The sequence below is a fragment of the Perca fluviatilis genome, chromosome 9 (genome assembly GCF_010015445.1).
Source record: "Perca fluviatilis chromosome 9, GENO_Pfluv_1.0, whole genome shotgun sequence".
Lineage (NCBI taxonomy): Eukaryota > Metazoa > Chordata > Actinopteri > Perciformes > Percidae > Perca > Perca fluviatilis.
This window is the reverse complement of record NC_053120.1, coordinates 18,687,228-18,713,800: the sequence shown is the minus strand read 5'-3', so window position 1 is coordinate 18,713,800 and position 26,573 is coordinate 18,687,228. Positions and strand designations below refer to the sequence as shown.

General features: G+C 37.5%; 2 protein-coding genes across 2 annotated transcripts; both read right to left on the bottom strand.

The window, feature by feature from the left end:
- Positions 1-1,335: 1,335 nt before the first annotated feature.
- On the bottom strand, positions 1,336-11,907 carry LOC120565635 (5-hydroxytryptamine receptor 3A). Its single transcript, XM_039811542.1, has 10 exons — positions 11,839-11,907; positions 11,572-11,684; positions 8,453-8,600; positions 8,140-8,184; positions 7,851-7,960; positions 6,846-7,015; positions 6,371-6,531; positions 5,548-5,758; positions 4,320-4,610; positions 1,336-1,553 (listed from the first exon to the last, which is right to left on the bottom strand). The coding sequence occupies exons 1-10, from the start codon at positions 11,905-11,907 to the stop codon at positions 1,336-1,338; spliced, it is 1,536 nt and encodes a 511-aa protein (XP_039667476.1).
- A 526-nt stretch (positions 11,908-12,433) lies between these two features.
- LOC120565634 lies at positions 12,434-24,582 on the bottom strand. The gene is made up of 18 exons (XM_039811541.1): positions 24,556-24,582; positions 24,313-24,367; positions 23,649-23,812; positions 23,166-23,272; positions 22,490-22,659; positions 22,053-22,216; positions 21,529-21,739; positions 19,185-19,370; positions 18,762-19,030; positions 17,476-17,539; positions 16,381-16,544; positions 16,119-16,163; positions 15,649-15,755; positions 15,040-15,209; positions 14,678-14,841; positions 13,778-13,988; positions 12,860-13,069; positions 12,434-12,717 (listed from the first exon to the last, which is right to left on the bottom strand). Exons 1-18 carry the CDS (start codon positions 24,580-24,582, stop codon positions 12,434-12,436), a joined length of 2,772 nt encoding a protein of 923 aa, XP_039667475.1.
- Between the last annotated feature and the right edge of the window lie 1,991 nt (positions 24,583-26,573).

The following is a 26,573-nucleotide window of genomic DNA, read 5'->3' as shown; positions in this document are numbered from 1 at the left end:
TTGAACGTCAACAGAAGTGACCTCATGCAGGAACTCATAGTGCACCTTTAATTTATCACTAATTAAATGAAATGTTTGACGTCCTCCAGAAGCTAATATTGACTCTAGAATATGGTAGACTGTAGCATGACTTACTGTAAGCCTTTGGGGTATTCCCAATTGCTTACAGAGATCCACTCATCTGATGTCTGTGTTTGCATAATTAATTTTTGGATTGTACAACAGGCTTTTGAATCATCTTCATGAGGATCAGATGTGTCAACAACTTGTATTCGTGACAGCTGAGGCCAAGGCAAACACAACAGTATGCACTTGACTAGTTGTGTCAATTTGCCTACTGGGGAACTGCACAAAAAGTATGCTTTGCTTAGTTATGCATGCACACATTTCTTAATTAGCACTATAGCTCAGGCTGATGGGAATGTCACGAGTTTTACAGTTTTTTTTCTTATTAGTACATGATAAAAGGTTATTACAATTAATCTTAAGGGGGCACATAGGCCATATGTCTGCAACAAATGTCATGGCAATACATGCAATAGAAGAGAGTTGTTGAGTTTCACTCAAAACCACAAATGTCAACCTCATGGTGGCGCTAGAGGAAAAATTAGAGATTCACCAAAGTCTACATTGTCTGGGAACCATGAATGTCTGAACAAAACGTTGTGCCAATCGATTCAGTAGATTGTGAGATATTTTACAAGGGAAAATTTTGACCTGCTCGTGGCGCAAGAGATGATCATCAAAGTCATTACAATTCATCAGCTGTGGATCATGGATGTCTGTACAAAGTTCCATGACAATCCATCCAATAGTAGAGATATTTTAGCCTGGGCCAATGTGGTGGAGCACCGTCCAACAGACGGACATTCGCAAATACTGGAGTCATATTTCTGTCTTGCATTATTTAGTATGGAGCATACAGGTTGAATAACAGAAGCCTGAGAATCGAACCCTGGGGGACTCCACTCAGATTTATGATCACCAATGGCAACCACATAGCCCCTGCTTTGGAGATGTGACCTAAAACCAACTGAGCACAGTAACAACTAACCCTACCACACTAGAAATGGATGCTGTGTTGGGGGTGGAAGCCAGATTAGCTTTTGTCCATCAGGCAATTTACATTTAAGAAGTTGATGAACAAGAACATATTGCTCAAAAATTTCCCCAATAAATTAGTATTCGTCAGAAAGAGTCAGAGTCAGAAAACAAACGTTACAGAAAAAATAAGTAATACGTGTTGCCCAAATCTTTGCTTCACCTTCTAGTTATACAGATTGCATTTTAGTAATTTGCTACTTAAACATCATATGAACTATCCCTGAATTTATCCTAGGTCTGGCGGATCCAGATGCACCACATGCAGATGATGACCAAGGCGTAACACGAAATGAGCAGCAGATAGATCCGGAAGAGCAGTAAGTCAAGGACATATCCTACATGGCACCACTGGCCCTGCAGCTCGCTCTCTTTCTGCAGCGAGGTGAGGTGGGCACGAACGTCGCCAAGGTGTTGACAGATCTGTTGCAGTTCAGGCAGAGCAGCTGCACCTGGCATGAGAACAGCAAAAGGAGGGATCACAGTTTACACCCAGTGACTGCAAGCTGTAGCTGTTAAGAGTAATGAGCAAAAACAATAATTAGAAAATGGGCCAGCTAGCTTTAGTTAAAGACTGTTCGTTATTTATTTATGGGGCCACCGGAGGAGTTTTGGGACCTTTAGCCAAAATAGACATGACCCTCCCCTCGCCAGTAAAATGTTTCTATGACCCTCCAAAACAATTAGAAAAAAGGCATGACCCTCCCCTAACAATTTATCAATACCTTCTGTACTGGTTTGCACTTGGTAAATATATACAGATTCCAATTGTTTTTTTTACAGCCATGATGTATGCGGCTAAACCTCTGCATTCTCATCTGACGCATCCCACGCCTCTGTTATGGTGTGGTGGCCATTTCAGTAGATTTACTCACTAACGGTTGTTGTGGAAACACAATAAGCATGGAAACTAAATGCACACTTCCTGCATTACTGCATTACTTCAAATACTAAGTTACTCAATGGATTACGAGCCAGAGATTATATTCAGCCTTTTCCTTCTTCTCGAATAATTTATTTCCTTTTTACCAATTAAAAACAATACATATTGATAAACTATTTCAAAGTAGTTTAAAATAATTATCACCATTCTTCAAGGATGCACTGAAGGCTTGGTTGAATTTCCAATACTACCCTCCAGATACAATTCAAGATATTCAGACACAGTTGCTATGGATGAATTCAAAAATTATGGTTGGAGACAGGCCATTGTTGTGGGAGGAATGGGTTAAAAATGGGTTAATTTTTGTCAATGACCTTTTAGACTTATCTGGAGATTTTATTTCTTATGAAAACTTGAAAACATTTTTTAGCATTTCTCTTGATCGGTTACAATTTAACCAGTTAATTTCTGCAATTCCCCAAATTTGGAAAAAAAGATTGGAAAATGATAAGAAGAATAAACTAATGGTTTGACTCCCACCAATAAGATGTTTAAAATGGGTATCTGGTGCAAAGATAAATAAAATAATATATATTTGGAAATTAAATATCACAGGCACTGCACTTTTTCCACACAGAACCTGCCTGTTTTGGGAAGACGAATTTAATGAACCAATTTTGTGGAAAGATTACTTTAAAACAATTTATAGAACTACAATTGATTCATATTCCAGAATATTTCAACTTAAAATCTTTTATAAAATTATTGCAACAAAAAAGTCTCTGGTTAAGTGGCAGATAGAAAAAGACCCTTGTTGCAGGTTCTGTGGGGATGAGGAGGAAGACCTGATGCATTTGTTTTATTTTTGCCCGCATGTGGCTAAATGTTGGACCAATATACAGATATGGTTAAGGTCTATGGATATTGTTTTGCGAATCACACCTCAGAATATTTTGTTATGTGTATATGAGGGTAAATGTAATCACTTTTCGAATATGATTATTTTGATAGGTAAAATGTTTATTTTTAAAGCTAAAACTATATCAAATTTATGTATAAAACACTTTAAGAATAGAGTTTATCATCAGCATATGCTGGAAACAATTATAGCAACAAATAACAGAATAATTGAACATGAAAAGAAATGGAATGTTTGTTTACTTGAATTAGAGGATTGATTTATGTTAATTTTATTTTTTTTAATTTTTTTTGTTTCTTTATTTTGTTTGCTCTGTGTTTCTTTTTATTTATAGTTTTTTTTTGTTAAAACACTACGGATGTGGAGTTGATTGTGGTGGTGATTGTGGTGTGAATGCATGGGGGGGTGGTAGGGGTGGGTGGGGGTGTTTGAAGCTTGTGTTGTCTTTGTAATTCTTAATTTGTTCTATGTATTAGTAAAATAAAAAAAGAAAAAAAAGAAAAAAAAAAAAAAAAAGAGCCACAACAATACTGAAAAAAAAAAATATATATACTAAGTTACTCATCTAGTAAACTAGTATTCACATGAAATAAAACAATAAAATATTGAGACCATTCAGCAAGGCACTCTGGGTAACATTCAACACACAAACTGGTTGCTATGAACTCGTCACTAGGCTTCCTCCACTTTGCCGTTTAAACAAATAAACGTAAATCCAAATCTACACAAAACCCGCAATCAATTAGTAAGCTGACATCAAATGTGGCATTTAGGAAACCTTTATTGTAACCTTGGCACGGTAAGATGTCAAGACTAGCAACAGTCATTTTCGTTTTTATGTCCTGCTGCTCGCATCGTCAGCCAGGAAATATTGATGTATTACCTACCACCATTTAGTTGTTTTGTGTTATTTAAGATATAAAATATCTGGTCATGCCAGACGTAATTATTCCACTCATTTTTTAAACAATGCAATTATCCGTTTCAGCCACCACGGGGGCAGCTCCCCCTGCCCCACAGCAAACTCATGGGTCAGACCCATCTGGTAGCGAAGGAGGGCCGAGACTAAGAGCTACATGGAAAAATATGCACCAAACAAGCCACTTTGGACTGAAAACTGTTGGATGACCCCCCCCTCAACAAAGAATAACAAGACATGACCCTCCCCTATTTTCCTCCGGTGGTCCATTCCATAAATACTGAATGGTCCCTTAACCTTAACTTGACTGTGATTGATTGGTTATAGTCTGTAGAAAGTGTATTATCAGTTTATTTCCTTACCTGACATTGATAAATTGATGAATTTTGTTTTGAAGAATAGATGGCTGCTAGTATTTTTTAGATCAGGCCACTGCGGAGCTCTAGTTGGCAAAAGTAATGGCAAAGTAGTATTTGTCATTTACTGAGTTTGATTACCTCCGTTGCTGGTTGGGTGCTGGGTAGGTGTCTGGCTGGCTGTTTGGATGATACATGACTCTGGAACACCATTTGAATTTTCAGGTTTATCCTTCTGTGGTAAATAAGGGGGCTGGATGTCCTCCGGAAAACGGTAGCAGATGAGGTTTCCTATGTGTTTGAGGACAACCACCCTCACCCAGTTTGGAACCTCTTTATATTTCATGGTGCTGTGGTGGAGGACATTGGTAATGATAACTGTCTCCAGAAGACTGATGACCATGAGGGCCAGACACACTGAGAAATAGATACCTAGATTGAAGGATAGATTGAGAGATCGAAGGATACACATAAAGAGATAAAACATCTTTACTCAGTAGCAGAAGACCCAAATACTGTATATCTGCATGGAGTTGACAGAGTTGTTGGTCAGTTCCATTGGATCTGTGATTTCTGAATGTTTTATAAAATCAATTCGTAGCTCCCAACATCATCTTGAAACAGAATACAAAAAAAAGTCAAAAATCCTCACTCTCACTAAGAATGTAGGCCAATTCTTTTCTATTCTTCTATTTCAGTTACGTATTTTTGTGTTAAAGCTATAGTACATAGTTTATGTTGCACCCATGAGGAATTCTAAGTAATAACAACAAAACTGTCGGCAAGTAAGTAATTATCTTCACTCGAGTTTCTGTGTGCGAAAGTCCCGGACGACATAATTTGCTGAACATAGCAGTACTGAGAAATACAGAGAGTTTTGTGGAGCTGATTGAGTCTTAATTAGCTTTGTAGCAACTCATTTGGCAATGGCTTGGATGCAACAGATTTTCATTAATATCAAAAAGTTACGCACTACAGCTTTAATTAGCTGTTGCATCTTCAAACAGTTGAGCAGTTGTGTAGTCAAAAGCAAAGAGAAAAAAGTCAACACTGCAATAATTATTTTTTGCCACTTGGGCGCAGCGAAACAAGCTGAAAACACAAAACTGACATGTCATTTTACAGTTGTATTTAGGAAAATGTTGGCAAACAGATTACTTTTTATACATTTGCAGACACAAGCAATTCCCTTTTCAAATTACACAGTACTTTAATTGAATCATTTAAATAAAAATATTGATAAGTGCAGCTTTAAGGGGTGACCAGTTATTGTTAATTCAAACCATGGATTATCATGGTGTTAGTGATGGTGGACCCTATAACCCAGGCTATGATAGTGCTCAAGTTATGTCACCTCTACATGTCTCACCTAGGATGGGAGTGCCGTTTGCTGTGCTTGGCAGCAGATCATTCATGATGAGCAGGAAGACGGTGTAGCCCAGAATGAGGGTCATCTTGAAGGAGGCGCGGTCAACGCTATGGGGGGGCAGGTAAAAGGACAGGATGTCGATGAGCATAAGGAAGGAGCTGGGGATCAGCAGGTTGACCACGTAGAGCATTGGCTGTCGCTTTATGACCACCTAGTGAACAAAAAAAATCATGTTAGGCTACTTATCACAACAAATATCAAACTAACTTTACTATCTAAGGAGGGAAATATGTATTTAAAAGATAACATTTAACCAAATGCCAGTACATGCACCAAGAGTTGTTATTCTTGAGGAAACCATTGGTATTTTTGCATTGTTAATTCTGTGTTAAAGCTGCAATAACTAATTTGGCTACTTTGGGGCAAAACAGTTGTGAACACAGTGTGGACATATCACATTTTAAGTTGATATGGCAAAATTTGCATACTGTCTGTGTCCATCTGATGAATGTAAATCCAATATTCACTCTCTTAGGTCTTTTTCTGTATCTACCAACTCTTGTGAGAAATATCTGTCTCTTTAGCGGCTTAATCTTCCACTATGTTCACAAGCTTGTCCCTGACTGTGTCTGTCTGCTGTTTGGGGCAGAACAGGTAGTGGACAATGTTTTTCTTTTTCTTTTTTTTTTCAGAAAATGATTCTATGAGAGCAGTGAGAGTGAACCAGAACAGCAGCTGCAGGCCAGTCAGCCAGCATTTTAAAAACGGCTGTTATATTTGTACACGTAAGAGTGTTAAACTCAGTGTGAACTGTTTCCCTCACCCAGAACGTGATGATGTCCCACTCGTCGACCCCAAACTTGAGGATGGAGGTCTCTCCCAGTATGTCCACCAGCTCCCACTCTCCACTGGCTTCCAGGTAACGCTTTGAGTTTTCAGACATCTGCTTAAAAGTCAGGGCTGGAGTGATCCTCACATCCCTTACTGTGATAGGGAAAAACACAATGACAGAGGGAAAAGTAGCCGGACTGTTCAACAGGACAATCTAAGCTAACCAAAATAAATAAGTTAGCTAAATGTGATAACTGATGTATTACATAATGATTTATATTTTTGTTCTATTTTTAATTTTTAATTTATTTTGTTTCCTGCATAAGATCCCAAAAGTGAAACAGACTGTGGTTGTATTTTCTGACCCTCTATTGAGCAAGCTTTAGGTTCTGTAAGTACAGTAAGCCCAGGACTGGGCTTACTGGCTTGAGTTGTGTAAATTAAGAAGTTAAGAAGCCTTTTATTACTGGTGTGCATGTAGGAGCCAAATGTAAATGTGCAGTTCTGCACGTCAAAAGGAAAACTGAAGATCTCCAGGTTGCAGGCTGAGACAAGCCGAAGCATCCTGTCCCAGCGGATGCGACCTGTGTGGTTGAGGTAGACGTAAGGGCACGCTTGGGAAACATCATCATCCACACTGGGAGGGTTGGAGGAGTCAGGATGAAGTAAAAGAAATAAAGAGGAACAGGTTTAAGATTCAGATATTTAAATGAGTCCCACAGGGAAACAAAAATATGAGGTTAAATTTAGTTTTTACAATTCATACAATTTTATGCTTTCTCAGCTTTGCATGCTTGTCAAACATGTTTTAACAGGGAAACAATTTGATACTGCAACAAAAGGAGTTGGAAATATCCCAAACCAGTCTGAGCAGAATTAACTAATCCCCCTCCTTCCCGGTATATGGTTGATCCATATAGTCATATTTTGGACCAGCCATTTTTGACTGTGTATCAACTTCTTGAATATGTCCATCCCAGATACGATGGACATCACTTTTTCGCTACCTAAGACCGTGGCAATGTTTGTTTCTTCAACACAAGGGTTGACATAATGTCCAGAGGAGGAAAAAGGCAGCCTGTGGCAATTCTTCAGCATAATTTTGACCAATAGCAGAACACTTTGCCTCAAGGGAGAAAAGGCCCTATTTGATTGTGGAACGCCCTGAGGACGAGTGATGCACCTCCCCAGGGACATAATACATTTGTGCACTCAGTGTAGCCTTTGGGACTGATGCATGTGCTAAAACCTCAGGGAACGATGATGCAGCTGGTTCACAAGATCAACACAGCAGTTGTTTTTTTAGTATTGCTGGATGGTCAATGGACCAGCTTGTATCTGGACGTAGTTTAGATGGGATTGAGGGTCTTTGGCAGCTACCAGATGTGCCCTGAACTTTTAGTATGTGAGTACAAGACCCTTACAGATCCATAAAAAAAAAATAAAAAAAACATTGAAGCTGGAGAACTTACAACTCATACACGATGATGTCTGGACACCACAGCTCCCTCACAGGGAGAGAAATCCTGCTGACGCCGTCACACTCATCAGGGTCCCAAACCAGAAACTCGTGTTGCCAGTACTGCAGTGAATTAATCAGAAATAATGTGTTGTTAAATTTTAAACCATCTTAAATTGAAAATATCTGCTTGCCTGCCATTTTATTTCTCTGTATGTGATTCTGCCATAGTTACAGGCACATTAAACATCCGATTGCAATATATTTATTGACAGGTTATTATATCTTTCCATGCTACTTACCAGTCTCAGCCACAAGAAAGTAGTGAGTATTTGGGTTTTCTCATTCTGAAATACAGTAGACAACAGGTAAACCTAATGTGAAGCTGATTGCTACATATTAAACCATAGAGTTTAAAGTCTAAAAATGCAATGTTTTATAAAAATGCACATATTATTAATTGTAATATAGATTGCAGTGATGTATGTTTGCCTGAATGTAGACAATTTTATTATAGCAAACATCTGCATTTAAGTTCCCTTACATTTCCTATGTCTGCTATACTGTATAGAGTGCTCTTAGTATTTTTCTTAGATCGCTAACTGACAAACTCACCACCCCCAGGACAGCATACAGGGTGAAGGAGAGGTTAGCTATGGTGGGATTGCTGAGGTTCACTGCTGGCCTGAAGTTTTTTAGGTCAAACACAGCCTGCATGGACTCATAGGTTGGACCGCTGTGGCCCTCTTTACACGACAGTTTACTATAACAGAGAGACACTGACGAGAGAGAGGAATTTTTATAAAAACACTTGACTGTTGATTAAATTACACCTTAACTACACTTTTAAATGATTTTGAGAAATGAAGAGCTGCTTTCTAATTATAAAGCTATACTAAACCATGTGAAAGAAAATGCTGTGCAATTACAGAACTGCTTACACTTGGTTAAAATGCAACAAAACTATGACAGAGTATTTGTTAACTGCTAAGTTACTAAACTGAATATTATTGCAGACATAAATATCACAGACAAAACTAAAAATCTGAATTATTTGGACATATGAGTTTTGAATAACAATTGTATCATTAAATCAATATCTTAACATTGCTTTGAGTAATTATATTGCATAGGACAAATAAGGTCACAATTGCATCCTGAAATAACTTAAAGATGTAGCATAATGACTTACATTTTTGAAAAGATGTCTTTATTTTGATTTCAACACTACAAATGATTTATCACAAATGTGAAATATAGAGGATAGATAAATGACAGATTCATGTTTTTCTCATATGCAAGGAATTTAAATTTTCCTGGGCAAAACAGAAACAATGACATTGCACCGTAAGGATCATTTAAATTTAAAATAGACAGGATAAACTACTACATTAACTGTAACAAAATAATAACAGTACTGCTTATTATTCACATGAGGAGAAAGAGGAACCTTTCAGTTGCAGAGCTAAACATGGGTCAGTCTGGAAAATATAACATAACTACAAACAATAAAATAGTGAATACAATTATTACCTGAGATTAAGAGTAAACCTGAGATGATGCTGATACTCTGCTGAGACGGACTCATGATGATGTTTCTGATGGACCAGATATCCTCCACAACCACCGATCTGATCAGGTGTAAAGCAAAGAGAGCTCCTACTTGCAGTGTTAATGCACAAACACTTGTTGTTTTTGCCACTTAGCAAGACATTGAAATGACTAACGTTTATTCTCTGGAGACTTACCATGATATTAACCAGAACCACTACATGCCTAACCCCAGCCCATAACATAACCCTAACAAAAACTAAAAACCAAGGTATTTCACAAAAATTTAGTAGCTTACCTTTTCTCTACCCAAATGTTAAATGAGTCCCCATTAATTGACTGTGTGACCAGTTTTGTCCCCACAACATGAGTAATCTGTACTGATACGCATACATTTACACGCAGACTATACCTACAAACAAACACAAAACAGGAGTTACAATTCGGTACAATAGTTAAAATTGTCCAGTTTTTCTTTTACTACAAAACTCTATTAGATTTTCAAACTTCTATGTTGCAAAGATCCAAACAGACAAGGTACTTATATCCTTTTGAGGACGTTCAACAATCATGAATAGATTTAAGTGACTAGAAATACAAAAGACAAAATTGTGGTAAATGCAGATGGATGATGAGCACACACATACAACATAGGACTTGTTCCACACTTCTGGGAAGCACTCAACCATTTTATTTTTTAATCCTTCCACCTATGGGAGTTAGTGTGTTACATTTATGCAGTTTTAGAAGTGATGAACACCCAATATACCGTCACAAAGTGTGTCTCAGTCCTGTCTTTTCCTCCCTTTAGCCACATTCTCACTTCCCCAGCTCCTGGCATTGCCATTCTCCATCAATCCAACAGATGTCCTCATTCCCACCTGTCCCAGTCCTACCCACTCTCATTCACCTGCTCATCTGATTTCACTTTTCCTCCTCAACCTTGCAGTATATAACCTCCACATTTCCATTAATTCTGTTTTTTTAATTTATTTTTTACATGGCTTCTTGCTTCCCTTGTGTCTCTTCAATAGCCTTATAGTTTGCGAAACACTATAGATACAGTAAATCTGAGGTCCTTGTTGATGCCCTAATAATGATGACTGTCTGTGTGACTGTAAGGGTGTGTATATATATATATATATATATATATATATATATATATAGATAGATAGATAGATAGATAGATAGATAGAGATATCTCTCTCTCTCTTTTTTTTTTTTTATATATATATATATATATATATATATATATATATATATATATATATATATATATATATATTTTACAAATATATGTAAATATGTCTTAGATGAACTTGGATTAGAAAATTAAACCTTTTTGGCTTATAAAGATAAAATAAAAGTTGCAAGGAATGTTTTCATGAATTCCCGATTCAGATTTTACATGCAATATTCTTTATTCATAAAATAAAGTAGTCTGCAATCTGCAAAACAGTATCAGACTTTGAAAATCCCTGATCTAGATCATAAACACACAAAGGAAACACAAGAATCATTCCACACCTCCAGTAACCACTCACCCATTTTATTTTTCAACACCTCCACCGATGGGAATTAAAATGTGTTCCATTCTAGGCAAAGAGGTGGAGCGTGGATGGAGTTGAGGCATTGCAAATGAAGCCAACAGTCAGTGTCTATGACGGCCATCTATTGCTCAAAGCAACATGGGTCTTAATATAATTTAAATTTAAGTTATAAAAAAAATCACACCTCGTACAGTTGTCATGAACAGGGAAATAAGCTATAGAGATCCAGTCGTTTTTTGTAACGGACTGTTTATTTCTGCATTTAAGTTGGGCATTTTAACATGGAGGTCTATGGGGACTGACTCCCTTTTAGAGCCAGCCTCAAGTGGCCATTCAATGAACTGCATTTGGCACTTTTGCATCAGTTTAATTATTGGGTTTCCAAATACGATCGATCTTAGAAATTAGGAGAGTGTGTTTCACTTTCTGAAAATGGGTAGGCTACTAGACACTCGCTACAGGTATAATATTTCACTTTTGTTGTTTGGACACAGCATTCAAACATGGAGAGAGAGAGAGAGAGAGAGAAAATGCAGTGGTGGTCAAGTGAGCTAGAGAGAGCAGTAAATCAGAGTAATGACACATTATTTTGTGGTTGTTTTCCTTTTATAGCACAGATACACAGACCCACACCTCAGCACAACCCTGCGGAAAGGTGCCGCATTGCTGGATTTTGTGATTTTGTGTGAATGCAGAGGCTCATCCTGTTGCTGCATGTGTCGGTCAAACAGACACACAGGCTGACACTAAAGGACATAAAAAAACACACAGTGATGTAACAATCCGTTGGCCATCAAATACCGTCACTTTGTATCATACAGATGCTTAAGGTTGCCTTGTGCAAGAGGCGTGAGAAAGTGGCAGTATTTGACGACCTGGGAATGAGAACCGGCTGCACACCCTGCACGTTGTTATTAGCAGGGGGTTACACACCCACGTTGGGCCCAAAGGCTCTTTGCTGACACCCATAAACGTACCGCACACAGCAAAATAACATCTGTTATTAACCATTAGGTTTGTTTTGCGCCGGAATTGTCCTTTGTTTTTTTTGTGGAAATGATGCCCTGGAGTTAGACTCAGGAAAAAGTGCAAATAGAAGAACTTGTAAGACACATGATTGTTTCCTGTTCACTAGAAACCTAGAGGGATTGCTGTAGGTACAATTGTTTTTTGAAGTATGCAAATATTTGTTGCTTAACTGACAATGCAAGAGAAGAATAAACAGGAGTTTTACAATTCCTCAGCTAATCATTTCAGAGCCTCAGTGCCCTAAAACATAACTGTTAACAAGATAATGTTAAACAAAAGAAAAGAAATACACAAAACACTAACATGAATTGTGAAAAGGGAACAGTTCAGAGGAGAGGTGTGATACACATTGCTTTCAAATGCAAAATTCAACCAACCTTCCCATTTCCCTATGCTTAGCAATTGACAAGGAATATGAGAAAGCATGTTAACAAATAGTAATTCAGAAACAAACTCAAAAGCAAAATCAGGATTTGTTGTATGACTGCAGCCAGATAATGATGATGGTAAAGAAGCTGACTGATATGAAGAGGATGTAGAGGCTGAACAGCAGGCGGTCTATGATGAAACCCACCTGGATCCACTCCTCCGAGCTCTGGCTTTTGCTCAGCTGCTGCTCCACCTGTAGGCGGATGACCTGGAGTTCCCTGCCCAGGCTCCTCAGCTCCTGCAGGGCCTTATCCTCATCCAGCGGCCCCTTCTGTTCTGGAGCCTCGCTGACCTCCGCCACCAGAGAGGAGACTTTCATTTCTGTTGCACAGGAGATGAAGGGAGGAGGTGATGACACCTGTGATTGTTACATTATATATTAACCTGTGCAAAGATGTTCTGCACAATGACCGCTTGAATAGTTTCACCTGCGTAAAACCACATCCCAAGTCTCGCATACTACCTTGTGCGGAAGGATTTTGGATGACTGGGCCGTCTAGATCTCTGGGCTTTGGAGGAAGCCGTACAAGGTGGCCGAGGATGTGAAGAACAAACACTCTGACCCAGTGAGGGACTGGGGAGTAGTGAGTGGAGCCACACAGCAGGTTTGTGATGAGGATAGTCTCCAGTAGACTTGCCACCATCAGAGTCAGGCACAGACACAGGAACACATCTGGGATAAAAATAAGTGCTTTTTAAAAATCCTTTTTTGCAAAGCTGTTTCACGGTCAAATACAACTATAATCCAGGGAGAAACATCCAAGAATTAAAGGCCATTGAAATATACTATTATCACATTGGTAATGCAGTTAATATGGCAAAATGTGCAAGCAAACAATTGCGTTTTACTCGTCACGCAGCTATCATTCATTTCTAGTCGTGTTTCTGTCCTTCTGATAAACGTAAGTCCAATATTCACTCGCCTTATAGCTCTGTTTTAATCTCTACTTACGTCCAAGGGAAATATTTGTCTCTTTAGCTGCTAAATTCTCCACTATGTTCATCAGCTAGTTGCTAACTTTGTCTGTGTGGTGTTTGGTACTGGCCAGGTAGTGTACACTGGGTTTTTAGAGTTTTTCCACTGAAAACAGCTGGCTGCTATGGCTGAAAAAGACAGCAGTGAGAATGAACCAAAAACGGTAAATTTGCAGACCGTGGAACCAAAACAAAGGCTTGTAAGATGCTGTAACACTCAGGAAACTGCAGAGTTAATGATTTATGATTCCTTCAGGAGGGCCCATCCAATTTAAACCCAAACCTGAAACTAGAAGCCAACACTACATTTATTCAGGAACTATAATAACACATGATACAGCATTTAATTTTCAGAATGTTGTGCTACAAGTGACTCTTGCACTAGTAGGAGGTATTGCCAACTGACTTATGAGAGGTATGGTGTTTCCAGTAATAGGCAGCAGGTTATTCATGATGAGCAGGAAGACGGTGTAGCCCAGGATGAGGGTCATCTTGAAGGCGGACCGGTCCACAGTCTGGGGAGGCAGCAGGAAGCTGAAGAGGTCCACTGTGATGAGGAAACAGCTGGGGATCAGCAGGTTCACCACATAGAGGGTGGCCCGGCGCCTCACTGACACCTGTAGTAGTGTCGACAGATATACAGCAGCTGGTAAACCTCAGTTAGATTTGTAGATTACAGCTGTGATTGACTTGTGAACTAATTATATGACATAACATCACTGTTTAGCTCTGTTCTTCTCTATTTTACACAGCATGAGTGAATAGATTTAATATGTGGAGGTTTTTCATGTATTAATATGGCTCTAAGAAGTTTTGTGATGTTGAAATATCTTTTTAGTCAAGATTTGCTTAAAGAATTACAAAAAACTACAAATGCCTGTAGACAATCATCAATAAAAACAAACATCCTAAAAACACAGACTTTACATTTTACCACAGCCTACAATACTGTACTGTTAACTAACATTTGGAGTGTTTAATGCCTGTAATTGTAATGGTTTTACAGACAGTATTTATGTTCATATGACTGTGTAATGATGGACATGCATCTGTTAATTCTATTAACGCAAACTGTTAATAGCTCATATTCTAATCTGTGATGGATTACAATTTTAAATGTTTTATTTAACCTTAATAACATTCATCATCTTCTCTTTATATAGTAAAATATTTGGTGAAATATTGGAAAAACATTGAAAACATTTTTCAATCCTGTTCCTCCTTCTGTATCTTCCTCCTCATCTCTCTTGTTGTGTACGTAAAACAAAACATGACGACAAGGTTACAGTCTACAGTATTTCCTTACATAGAAGCGAATCTCTTGGTACAGTCCGTAGTCCCCAGCTGGTAGTATGAATGTCTTCGTTGTGAGTCCAACTAGTTCCCACTCACCCTTAGTTGTCATCACTTCTTTAGAGAATCTAAATATATCCTCTGCAGTTGATGACCGGTCAATTGGCATAGCAGCCACTGAAAGGAAAATATGATTCAGTCAATGTTTTATGCGATTTATTTCATTCACAATTACATTAATTACAAAAATGCCTATGTGCACCACGTAATGTACAGAATTTTTATTAAAAAAGATTAAACAAACACATCAATCTGTATTGTCTCAAGTATTGTGTAAATTCAAGAAAAAACAAGATTGAATCAGATTCTGCTTACTAGAGAGTAAGTAGGAGTTGAAGCTTAAACAGCAGGTCTGGATGTCAAATGGAAACGTGTAGATGTCGAGCCTGCAGGAGCTGATCACTTTGACAGGCTGTTCATCAAACACGAAGCCATTAGAAAACAGATAGCTGTATGGGACAAATGGAGCTGAGTTCTTCTCCATACTACAGGATAGAATAGAAACGAAAAGGAAATGCATAGAAGCTGGTAAATATGATTGGTAATATCTACTTTCCGTATAATAATACCAATGGCTATATTTGTAAAATACATTCAGTTCATTAAAAGCCTTCTCCATAAAAACAAACAAAAACAAAGTAAATATATACAGATTTAAGTGAAATCATTAAGAAAACTAAGGAAGCAAAAGTTTCAAGTTAAACAAATGTGTATGAAGTTTTTGTTTTGTCTTGAAAGATGACCAAATTTATTGTAGCTCTGTGTTAAAACACAGACTTTAAAATTTAACAATGACTTTCTGACAACAACATAAAATCACCAGTACACTTCTTATGTGGGGGGCAATCTAGGTCAGGCCAGTGAAATGTATAAAGTAGATCCACAGCTATGGCTGCACTGCTCTACAGAGGAGATGCTACTTACAATTCATTGATGACTATATCTGGTACCCAGAGCAGATTCCTTGGAATTGTAATCCATGAAGAACCACACTGTTCTGGGTCCCACCTGACAAACTCATTTTTCCATTTCTGCAACGCGAATCAGACAGATACAACACATAAGTACCTGGCTACATACAGTATAAAACTGCAGCTTTCAGGTGATACACTATCTGAAATATTATAGTTGTTTAGATTTGACTACAGCAACAGCAGTATGTCTTTGTTATCTTTTTTTAGCCAATAATAAGTTACAGTATTTGATTTTTTTTTTTTGGAAGATTACAATGTATCTTGTGTTCTGTGGCTGGTATACAGTAGGAAAACTGCCCAAAATTGACACCATGATTTAAACTGACAACTTGTGTTTTTTTAATTCGCAAGCCTGGAGAGAGATGAACAACTATATTATTTCTAGTTAACTGAGAAGTTTATTGTGAAGGAAATACTTACTAATTTTTGCCAGATATATGTTTTCAAGACCTGGGCCTTTTCATCCTATAACAGAACCAATATTCAGTCGTATGCATTCCTTCTTTACAGACATTTTATTTTATGAAAAGGCTGACATAACCAAAGTAGAGTTGTGTGCAAAATAACAGAAAATTGTTGTAATTAAAAGAATAAGTTGATAGGAGTAGATTACACTTTTTACACTTAAAAGCAATTGAATATGACCTAATAGTAAAGTGGTTTGAGGTTAGTGTAGCCTTACCACCCCCAAAATGCCAAACAGAGTGAAGTCAATGCTGACGTTGGTGGGGGTTGACACATTCATGACAGGTCGAATGGATCTCATGTTGAAGACTGGCTCGAGTGCCTCCAGCAGGGAAGGCGGGTCAGGTCGAGAGCAGCTCAGCATGATGGAACTGCACGGAGCTAACAAGGAAAACCCGAGAGGCCGAGAGGCAAGTGAGAAATAAAAAAACATTCTGCTCCAGTTTTTAAGACTGATCTAATTTGTTTTCTTTTGTTTATGACTTGAACAATTTTTTTTCTTTTGCCAGGATAAGACTTTCTAAATACCTTAACTTATAAATCTGTTAAACGTGGGAAAAAAAAAAGTTTTGCCAGGAATCATTTATCTAAGTAATCATTATCATTTCATCTGTTTGTTGTTGTAATACTCATTTGGTCACAAGAGGCTGAAGTGCACCACTACCCCATGTTCTAGCGCTTATTAAAAACATTTCTAGCTAAAAGAAAGACATGACAGTAATGTTACATAACTTGCTAACACACAATATACGTATGTGTCTAGTGTTTAGAGTACATGGATCCATTAAAACTAAACTGGAAGGAAACATGAATGCTTTTAGTCCTATTTAGAACATGAGGTAATGGTGCACTTCAGCCTCTGAATTTCTGGCTGAAATGAGTGTTACAAAACAAACAGAAAAATGATCTAAAAACATCTTTCTTTTTTCATCTGTTCTTAAGTCATAAACACAGGAGAGTAAACAATTTAGATCAGACTTAGAAAATAGATCAGCAGAATTTTTTTCTTCTCGCTTGCCTCTCAGGGCTTCTTTAGACATTAGATTAAATCTTCTGATAAAATGAATAATGACGTTTAATAAATATCTATTTTTCCTTTACTTGAGTGTACACAATTGCGTCAGTTTGCTAAATCATTACAATGCCTCAATGAACTCAAAACATTTTGACTTCCTTTAAATGAAACTAAACTGAAGGGACTGACTTAAATCATAACTCTTGGAAATCAATAGGAACCATGATATTTATTCATGTATATACTGTATATATACAGTATATACACACTGTATCAAACAATAGGAGCTGTACTTACCATGCATGAGCACAGAGATGAAGATGAATAGAACCTTAGAAGGCTTGACTTTCAGCGGGCAGCACTAAAAACATTAACATTGGGTCAAAATTGGTTGTTAGTTTGAGTGTGCTGGTGGTTCGGGCTGTTGTGTAAAGTTGTCTGCACACATTTTGCGGGTGAAATACAGACATGATCTAGATAAGTACAAAAGTAAAAAATATTAATTTGTTTGTTAATGTATGTCCTCTTAAAGACCTACATCTAGAGGTGGGTTCATTTAAAATCTAGCATGCCTGAAAAGCCCTGAATCCCACAAAGTCCCAACAGAAGGAAACCATCAGAAAATATTATTTTAATATCTTTTTTTACCACCCAAAAGGGAAAGTGTGAAATTTCAAGGCTGCCAACATCAATGGGAAATCAATTAGTGCGGATTTGCAGATTATAATTTTACAAAACACGTAAATTTGATCAAAAAAACATATTGGAAAAAGTTCTTTTTAGAAGTTCAGTGTAGAACCGATTTATTATGTTATGGCAAGAGGGTACATGCATTTTATAGAGTTTGGATACAAGATATGGCCAAAAGTATGGAGATGTATGTTGGCCCATTGGTTTTAACGGACATCTTGATGCAGAAGCATTGAGTGTTATTTTAGACTTTGTGGCACAGAACGCTAAGCTCAGATCAGTGCCTGACCTCACCAATCACTGCAGCAATGAGTAAAAACCTTTTGATCTTATGTCCACATACTTTTGGCCATGCAGTGTACCCTTTTTAGTGTACCCAATGTTTTGTTCACTCTGTGTGTGACTAGTGTTTGCTGCTTTGATTTTTAAAATGTGTTTAGTTACTTATTTCATAATTTTAGAGTTATTATTTGCATAATATGAACAATAGAATATAGGATTCAAAACTGGCATTAAAATGAATGAATAAATAACAATTGGAACATGATTATTATGTTTGAAATAAATGTCAATCGAAAACTGAATGAGATTTTCTTAAGTAATTTTATTTTGTATACAATGGTTTTCCTCCATTTTAGAGTGGCACAATATAACACAAAAGGCCTAGAACTACATCTAATTAATGTAGTAGGGTTATTTTAATGTCCAATATAATTATATAAGATAATATAACCATAATACAATGACTTTAGAGTATTTAATGTCTTGGCTCCAAACAAAACAATAAATATATCATGTATTGATATCAAAATCAACAAATGTTTGAGTCACTAGCGACATGAATGGAGCCCATTAAAACAGACAGCAGTTGTCTACTAACTGTATGAGTTTACCCAGATAATGATGATGGTAAAGAAGCTGACTGATATGAAGAGGACGTAGAGGCCGAATAGCAGGCGGTCTATGATGAAACCCACCTGGATCCACTCCTCCGAGCTCTGGCTTCCACCCAGCTGCTGCTCCACCTGAAGGCGGACGGCCTGGAGGTCTCTTCCCAGGCTCCTCAGCTCTTGCAGGGCCTTGTTCTCCACCGCTGGCCCCCACTCCTCTCGAAGCCCGTCATCAGCTTTTTGCTGTGCCACCACGGCATTGGGTTTCATGTCTAGTTTTCAAGGAAGAAAATGATCATTACATTCACTCTTTCAATGTAGATTATTTATATAAACAATCATGATAATCCATCTGATTCACTCTGTATATTCAGTCATTTTCTGTAATCTTTCATTGCGAAATTTCGTACGGATGTATTAAACCACCTGAATCTCTTAGTTCTTTAGTCTTCTGAGGCAGGCAAAGGAGGCGGCCCAAAATTTGCATAACAAGCACTTGGATCCAGCGAGGAACGGGAGAGAAGTCAGCAGAGCCACACAGCAGGTTGGTGATGAGGATAGTCTCCAGTAGACTTGCCACCATCAGAGCCAGGCAGACAGACAAGAACACATCTGGCAGAGAGAGACAGGGTAGAGGTTTGCACTGTCAGAATGTGTTTACTGTATATTCATTATGCTTGTCAAACATGGAAACCACTCTGTACCCTTTCTGGAAATGCATATGTAAATTACTTGTAAATCTGAACATCATTTGCCCACATTATCTGTTTATGGAATGGGGCATGGAAATCAAAATTGCAGCCAATTTTAATACTTAAAGTGTAACTCTCGCCAAAATGCAACCTAGGGTCTTTTTGTGAACGTACCCGAGTCAAACTTTCGTTTAAAAGCATATTTAGGACGGAATCGCCACTTTTAAGATTTACCGTATTTTTGTTTTTCAGTCAAATTACCTTTTGAATGGGAGAGCTAGGGGCACTTTTATGCTAGCCTCAAAATACTAAGAAGGCTCGACACAACATGAAACTTTGCTCGAAGTATCACCAGGGGCTATACACCTTAACGAAAGCATTGATAACATTGTTTGTGTACCCAGAATTTACTAAAATGAAAGGTTTTGAACAATTCACCGTAGCTCTTGTTATTTCCGGCCACTACCACCTCGGCAGTCTAAACGAGTCGATATCCGAATGCGAATGAACGGACTCCATATGAGGCTCCTTTTTCAACTACAAGGTCAATATTGTTTTTCAATAACGACAAAACAAGAAATAATCTGTGCATTTATATGGAACTAAGCTTTAGGAGCTTTCCATCTTTACTCTCCTCCCTGTTATGTTGCATTCGGAAATTGATTGTTTTTGACTGATAAAATGGCTGCGGCCAGAAACAACAAGAGCTACGGTGAGTTGTTCAAAACCTTTCTTTTTAGTAAACTCTGGGTACACAAACAACGTTGTCAGTGCTTTCGTTAAGGTGTAGAGCCCCTGGTGATACTTCGAGCAAAGTTTAATGTTGTGTCGAGCCTTCTTAGTGTTTTAAAAATAGCTATTTTGAGGCTAGCATAAAAGTACCCCTATCACTCCCATTCAAAAGGCCATTTGACCGAAAAATGAAAATACAGTAAATCTTAAAAGTGGCGATTCCGTCCTAAATATGCTTTTAAACGAAAGTTTGACTCGGGTACATTCACAAAAAGCATTTGGGCGAGAGTTAAGCTTTAATACTTACTTTAATACTTGTCCACTCTACCTGCCCCAAAGCCCCATGTGCTTAAAGCGCCCATATTATGCTCATTTTCAGGTTCATAACTGTATTTTAAGGTTGTACCAGAATAGGTTTACATGGTTTAATTTTCAAAAAACACCATATTGTTGTTGTACTGCACAGCTCTCTCTCACTGCTGTAGATCCTCTTTTCACCTGGTTTCTGTTTTAGCTACAGAGTGAGACCTCTTTTCATCTTCTTCTTCTGTACTATCTTTGATTGCACTTGCACATGCTCAGTAGTTCAGATGTAGAGCATGTCAGCTAGCTAACTCTAGAGACAGTAAAAGAAAGCCTGTTTCTCCAACTTTGGTCAGTTACAAGGCAGGATTAGCTGGGAGACTTCTAAATGAGGGCGCACATGTAAGTAGTTCTTTTGTAGATTATGGTGAACTTGTGTGTGTTGTAGCAGTGCTTTGCTATTGAGAACGACGTAGCATGCTAATGCTAACGTTAGCATGCTAACGAGCTAACGGTTGTGGTTAGCCAGCTCATTTCGGACTGTGACGTCACAGTCCGAGCCGATTTTGAACAGCTCACTAGGAGACTGAAGGCAGGACACATTCAGAAACTGTATCTCACTCAAAACAGCATGGATGGATTTTTTTCAAAGTTTGTATGTGTGTGGAAGCACCAGAGACACAAAAGAACACCCCAATTCCCAGAAAAAGTGATTTTTTCATAATATGGGCACTTTAAGAGCTTTGAAAGCATGAGTTTTTCTGCAATGTTACATGTTTCAGTAAATACAGAGAAGCTTTTCTGAGTCTGAATAACACTGACTTATGATGGGCGCCCAGATAGCTCAGTTGGTAGAGCAGGCGCCCATATATAGAGGTTTACTCCTCGACGCAGCGGGCCTGGGTTCAACTCTGACCTGTGGCCCTTTACTGAATGTCATTCCCCCTCTCTCTCCCCTTTCATTTCTTCAGCTGTCCTGTCAATAAAGGCCTAAAAAATGCCCAAAAAATAATCTTTAAAAAAAAAAAAAAAAAAACACTGACTTATGAGAGGTATGGTGTTTCCGGTAATCGGCAGCAGGTCATTCATGATGAGCAGGAAGACGGTGTAGCCCAGGATGAGGGTCATCTTGAAGGTGGACCGGTCCACAGTCTGAGGAGGCAGCAGGAAGCTGAAGAGGTCCACTGTGATGAGGAAGCAGCTGGGGATCAGCAGGTTCACCACATAGAGGGTGGCCCGGCGTCTAATTCTGATCTGCAGAGGGAAGAAACAAAACACTTGGCCAGGTACCTTTTCTGCGAACATTTGAAAACTGTCTGAGCTTTTAAATTTTTTGCTCTGAAATAATGTTTTTATAACTCTGTCCACATACAGTATTGTTATTGTAGCTGCTCAATTAGGATTTGAATAGGACTGATATTTCTAAGTGTGTTGGACAAATGCAAGTCATTTCACAACAGGTTTGCTTGCTTCCAACCTGATTGCATTACATTATTCTTACAATCTGAGACTGAAATGCAATTTAAGGTCTATTTATTGCAATTTACAGACATTACAATCAACCTACATGAAATGAAAGCTCATCAATGTAATCACTATCGTTAAGGCTATGGTTGTATTTGTGGGTGGTGATATCCAGCAGCTCCCACTCCCCCATGGTGGTCATCACCTCCTTGGAGTACTCTGTGATGTCCTCTGGAGTTTTCCCAAGGAAAATCTTCATGTCCATTGCTGGGGAGAGAAGATTAGAGAAATATATTATACGGTAAAGTCAAGGCAAAAACAAACTTTACTAAATACATAATTATTATAATTTTTTTCCTTTGGTAAGTGGCCATGGTATCACAAAATATGCACTCTAAGTGTCCCTAAATAGAAGTTGATATCAGGACAAAGAGCCTTACTTACTGCCTCTAACATTTACATTCCATGGACACTTATGTTCAAACTGACATAAAGAAGTCTTTAAAGAAAGGAAACGAGACAATTGGTAAAGTGCCTTACCTAAGTGGATGTAGGAGCCGAAAGTCATAGTGCAGTTCTGTACATCGAAGGGGAAGGTGTAGATATCGAGGTTACAGGAGCTGACAACTCTGACTGGTTTAGCATCATGCACTAGACCATTGCTATACAGATACACATACGGGACAAAGGGGGCTGTGTTTTCATCCATACTGCAAGAAAGGAACAAGCAGAGAAGTTACGAATTAAATGTCTACAACATGAGACCTTTCATTTAATTTGAATTTAAATTCAATTTGTCAAAAAAAACAACAATAAATGAATCCTTCTAACAAGTATTGCCTGTTTAGCCAAAACCTGAAAACATAAAATCATTGCATTGGTTGACGTTGTCCTTTATTACAATGAACATGGGCACTGCAGTTTATTTTGAATTAATCCCACATAACACTGTCCTGCTGCTGGAAATACTCTCTAGAGCATCAAACATGTATTGTTCCTAATAGTCATAGCAAATGCACTATTTACTCCTTGTATTGCTAACATGGTTTATTCACTACACACACACACACACACACACACACACACACACACACACACACACTAATATATAATATATATATATATATATATATATATATATATATATATATATATATATATATATATATATATATATATATTGTGACTATATATATATATATATATATATACTCACAATTCATTGATTACAATATCTGGTACCCAAAACTTCTCTCTGGGAAGAGATATCATGTTGGTGCCGCACTTGATTGGGTCCCAGCTGACAAATTCGTTCATCCACCGCTAACAAAACAACAAAACAGTTGTCAGTGCACCGAGCAGGTATGGTATAAGTAATAATCACATCATTCACAAAACATAATCCCGCATATATCCCTATATCACTGACTGAGACATTACGTAAAATGGATGATTGCAGTACTTACATAAGTTAGCCAAAGGTAAGTGAGCAAGAGTTGAGACTTTTCATCCTGGAAGAGACGAGACTAGCTGCTTTTAGGCACAGAAACTGCAATAACGCCTCCTGATATATAAAATGACTTGTGAGTGATTTGCCTAATGTACTGTACATCTGAAGAGTTTTTATTCTAAGATAAGTGATACATAGTCATGAAAATAAGCAACGGCACAAACTTATCTACAAAGAACTGAAACATACCACTCCTAGTATCGCATACATGGTAAAGTCTATGGTGATGTTGGTGCAGGTGGTCATGTTCATGACGGGTCGTATGGAGCTCAGGTTGAAGACTGGAGTCAGAGCCTCCAGCAGGGCTGGTTGGTTGGGCTGAGAACAATTCAGCTTGATGGCACTGCATGCAGCTAACAAGAAGATTCAAAAATGAAAGTCATAAGCAAGACAGCTTTATTTGTATAGCAAATTTCAGCAGCAAGGCCAATTGCTTTACATAAAACATAAAAAAAACTGTTTAAAATATAAAAACTGCTAAAATAGATTAACGCAGATATGAAATGCAGGAATGGAAGTTACAGTGCAGTGTAAGAAATGAACAATAAACATGCTTAGACTCATTTTCAACAAAACAGCAGACCTGCAACTAACAAAAATGATTAAAAAATAAGGGGGTTGTCTCAGCTTTAGTTTTCTAGTAATCACTGGGATTTTTATGAACTTATTTCCAGTTCAATGCACATTACAAAGGATTTAAATTATCCAGTATTCAGCTTACAATATTGCACATACATTATACATTGTGTAACTGTACATGCAGTACATATTCTCCTGCACTTTTTCATTCTATGCAACCTTATATTATTTGACACCTTACAGTATAAACATGCAATGCTTTCAAAAGGCTTACCTGGTATAAGAATGAGAAACATGACCACAGTGGGCCTGGCTGATGGAGGGAGAGACTAGAATGAAACAAAAATGACAATAATTGTTTCAATTTAAACAACTAAAACATTAAAACCATTGATTAATTATTATTTAAGAAATGGTTATCAGTTACAGAGAGTATTTATTATAACTAATGCTGTGTTTAGACTCAGAAATAACACTTCATAACATACAGAACATGAACCAGAAGAAGATTCTTTACCTTCAGTGTAGTATCCTTGAGTGCCATGATTTCTACAGTTGTCAGATAAGAGTAGTTTCCTCACTATCAGTTGTCTGACGAGCACACAGAATAATCATCACCTGCTTTATGGGAACATTTTCTTTTAGTTGTCATTTGCATGAACAGGAGAGTAATTTATCCATAAATAACCATTGCCAGACAGCTAAGGCATACTCACCACTTACCTGGCAAATGCACTCTTGCAAGACTAAATTCAGCCTTTTGTGACTAAGATATACAAAGTGCCACTGTACACCAAGCGTGATGTGGACAAACCCCTGGCAAATGATGTGGGAAATGGAAAACACTGCACGGCAGCTACTTTCCCTGTAGGTGGTTTTGTACAAAACAAAGATGAACCACAGTTAATGTATTGTACCGCAGTGTGTGACTTGCAGATGGTAAGGACTGACCACAGCAGCATCAGCGTCACACCTGCTGGGCATACACAAATAAACGGAGTGGATGGCCTGTGAGAAACATGTGTCCTCTGGTGTCACCCCAGACCTCCTGCCAGCCAAACGTTTTTCATTTTATATTAATGTTGTCCGTCAAAAATAACAAGGTTAAAACACAATGCTTCTGCAAACCAACCTTTCTGTATATTATAATATGGCTGTTCAAGAAGTTGTCACAATGTGGTACTCTGATGACTCAGTGTTGACTACACATGTACAGAAATAGTCAATGTAATCCTTGTACATTGAAATTGTAACTATTATGAAGGGCACTGCTGAAACTTTATTTTATTGAATAATAATTGAAACTTTGAGGCTATTGTGGTGATGTTCAGTCACATAGACATGTCATAGTCACACATAGTCATGGCCTTTTCTTTGAATTTTGAACCTTTTCTTCTGTTAGAAATGTAGTACATCACTTCCTGTGTGCCATAGACACTTTACCACCCAGCTGTTACCATGCATAAAAAAGAATAAACATACAGTCTATGCAAAATATAAAATTTTCTAAAATCCTCATCTTTACCTGTCCAAATATTATATTTTATATTTAAGTGTTGTAGGCTGTTACTGTTACAGATCAGTTTATATCAGTGACTCCTTTATACACACTTTTAAGTGTCAAAAAGTATCCTGCCCTCTCCCTTAATGTCCATAATTCAACATGTAAAGACATAAATGGCATATTCACGAACTTTGTATGAAAAACTAGACACCATCATCTAAAAAAAGTGGTGCTCTCTGGTTCTAAGGATAAAGGTGGATATGAACATCTGGACTTCTGGGACGTGAATTACACCTTTAAGGTGAAATGGTTAAAAGATTGAAGCGCACCAGACTCATCATGGTACTTTATCCCAAATAACATAACTTTTTATTGAAATGTAACTATAATATTACAACATTTCCGTTCTTTAAACTATTCAGAATTGAAATTGATATGTACTTTGAGTCTCTTAAATTGGTAACAAATAAGAAAGGCAACTAATATCTACCCAGAACTATTTAATTAAGAACACTTGCTGTTACCACTTTTAGTGAAGTCTGTCACCTTTGCATTTATTTATTTTTTGTTTAAATTATTATTTTCCTGTTTATTTTACCTTTACAGTATATTATGCTGATTGTATTTGTATTTGGATAATTTATGTTTACGAACTGAGATGACTGACTGTAAATTGAATTCTTCTCCTCTCATTTAGTGTCATATTTACACATTACATAATACATAAATAAGACCAATTTATTTGAAAACAGAAAATACCCACACGATTTTTGTTTGTATATGCTTTATTCATCTATCACATTTCTGATTGTAAACAGGCTTGTTTAATGCTTTGTGCAGGCAGACCAATTAATATTTTAAAGACAAGAATAAATATGAAAGCTTACATGCACTTGATTTCATATATATATATATATATATATACAGTGCCTTGCGAAAGTATTCGGCCCCCTTGAACTTTTCGACCTTTTGCCACATTTCAGGCCTCAAACATAAAGATATAAAACTGTAATTTTTTGTGAAGAATCAAC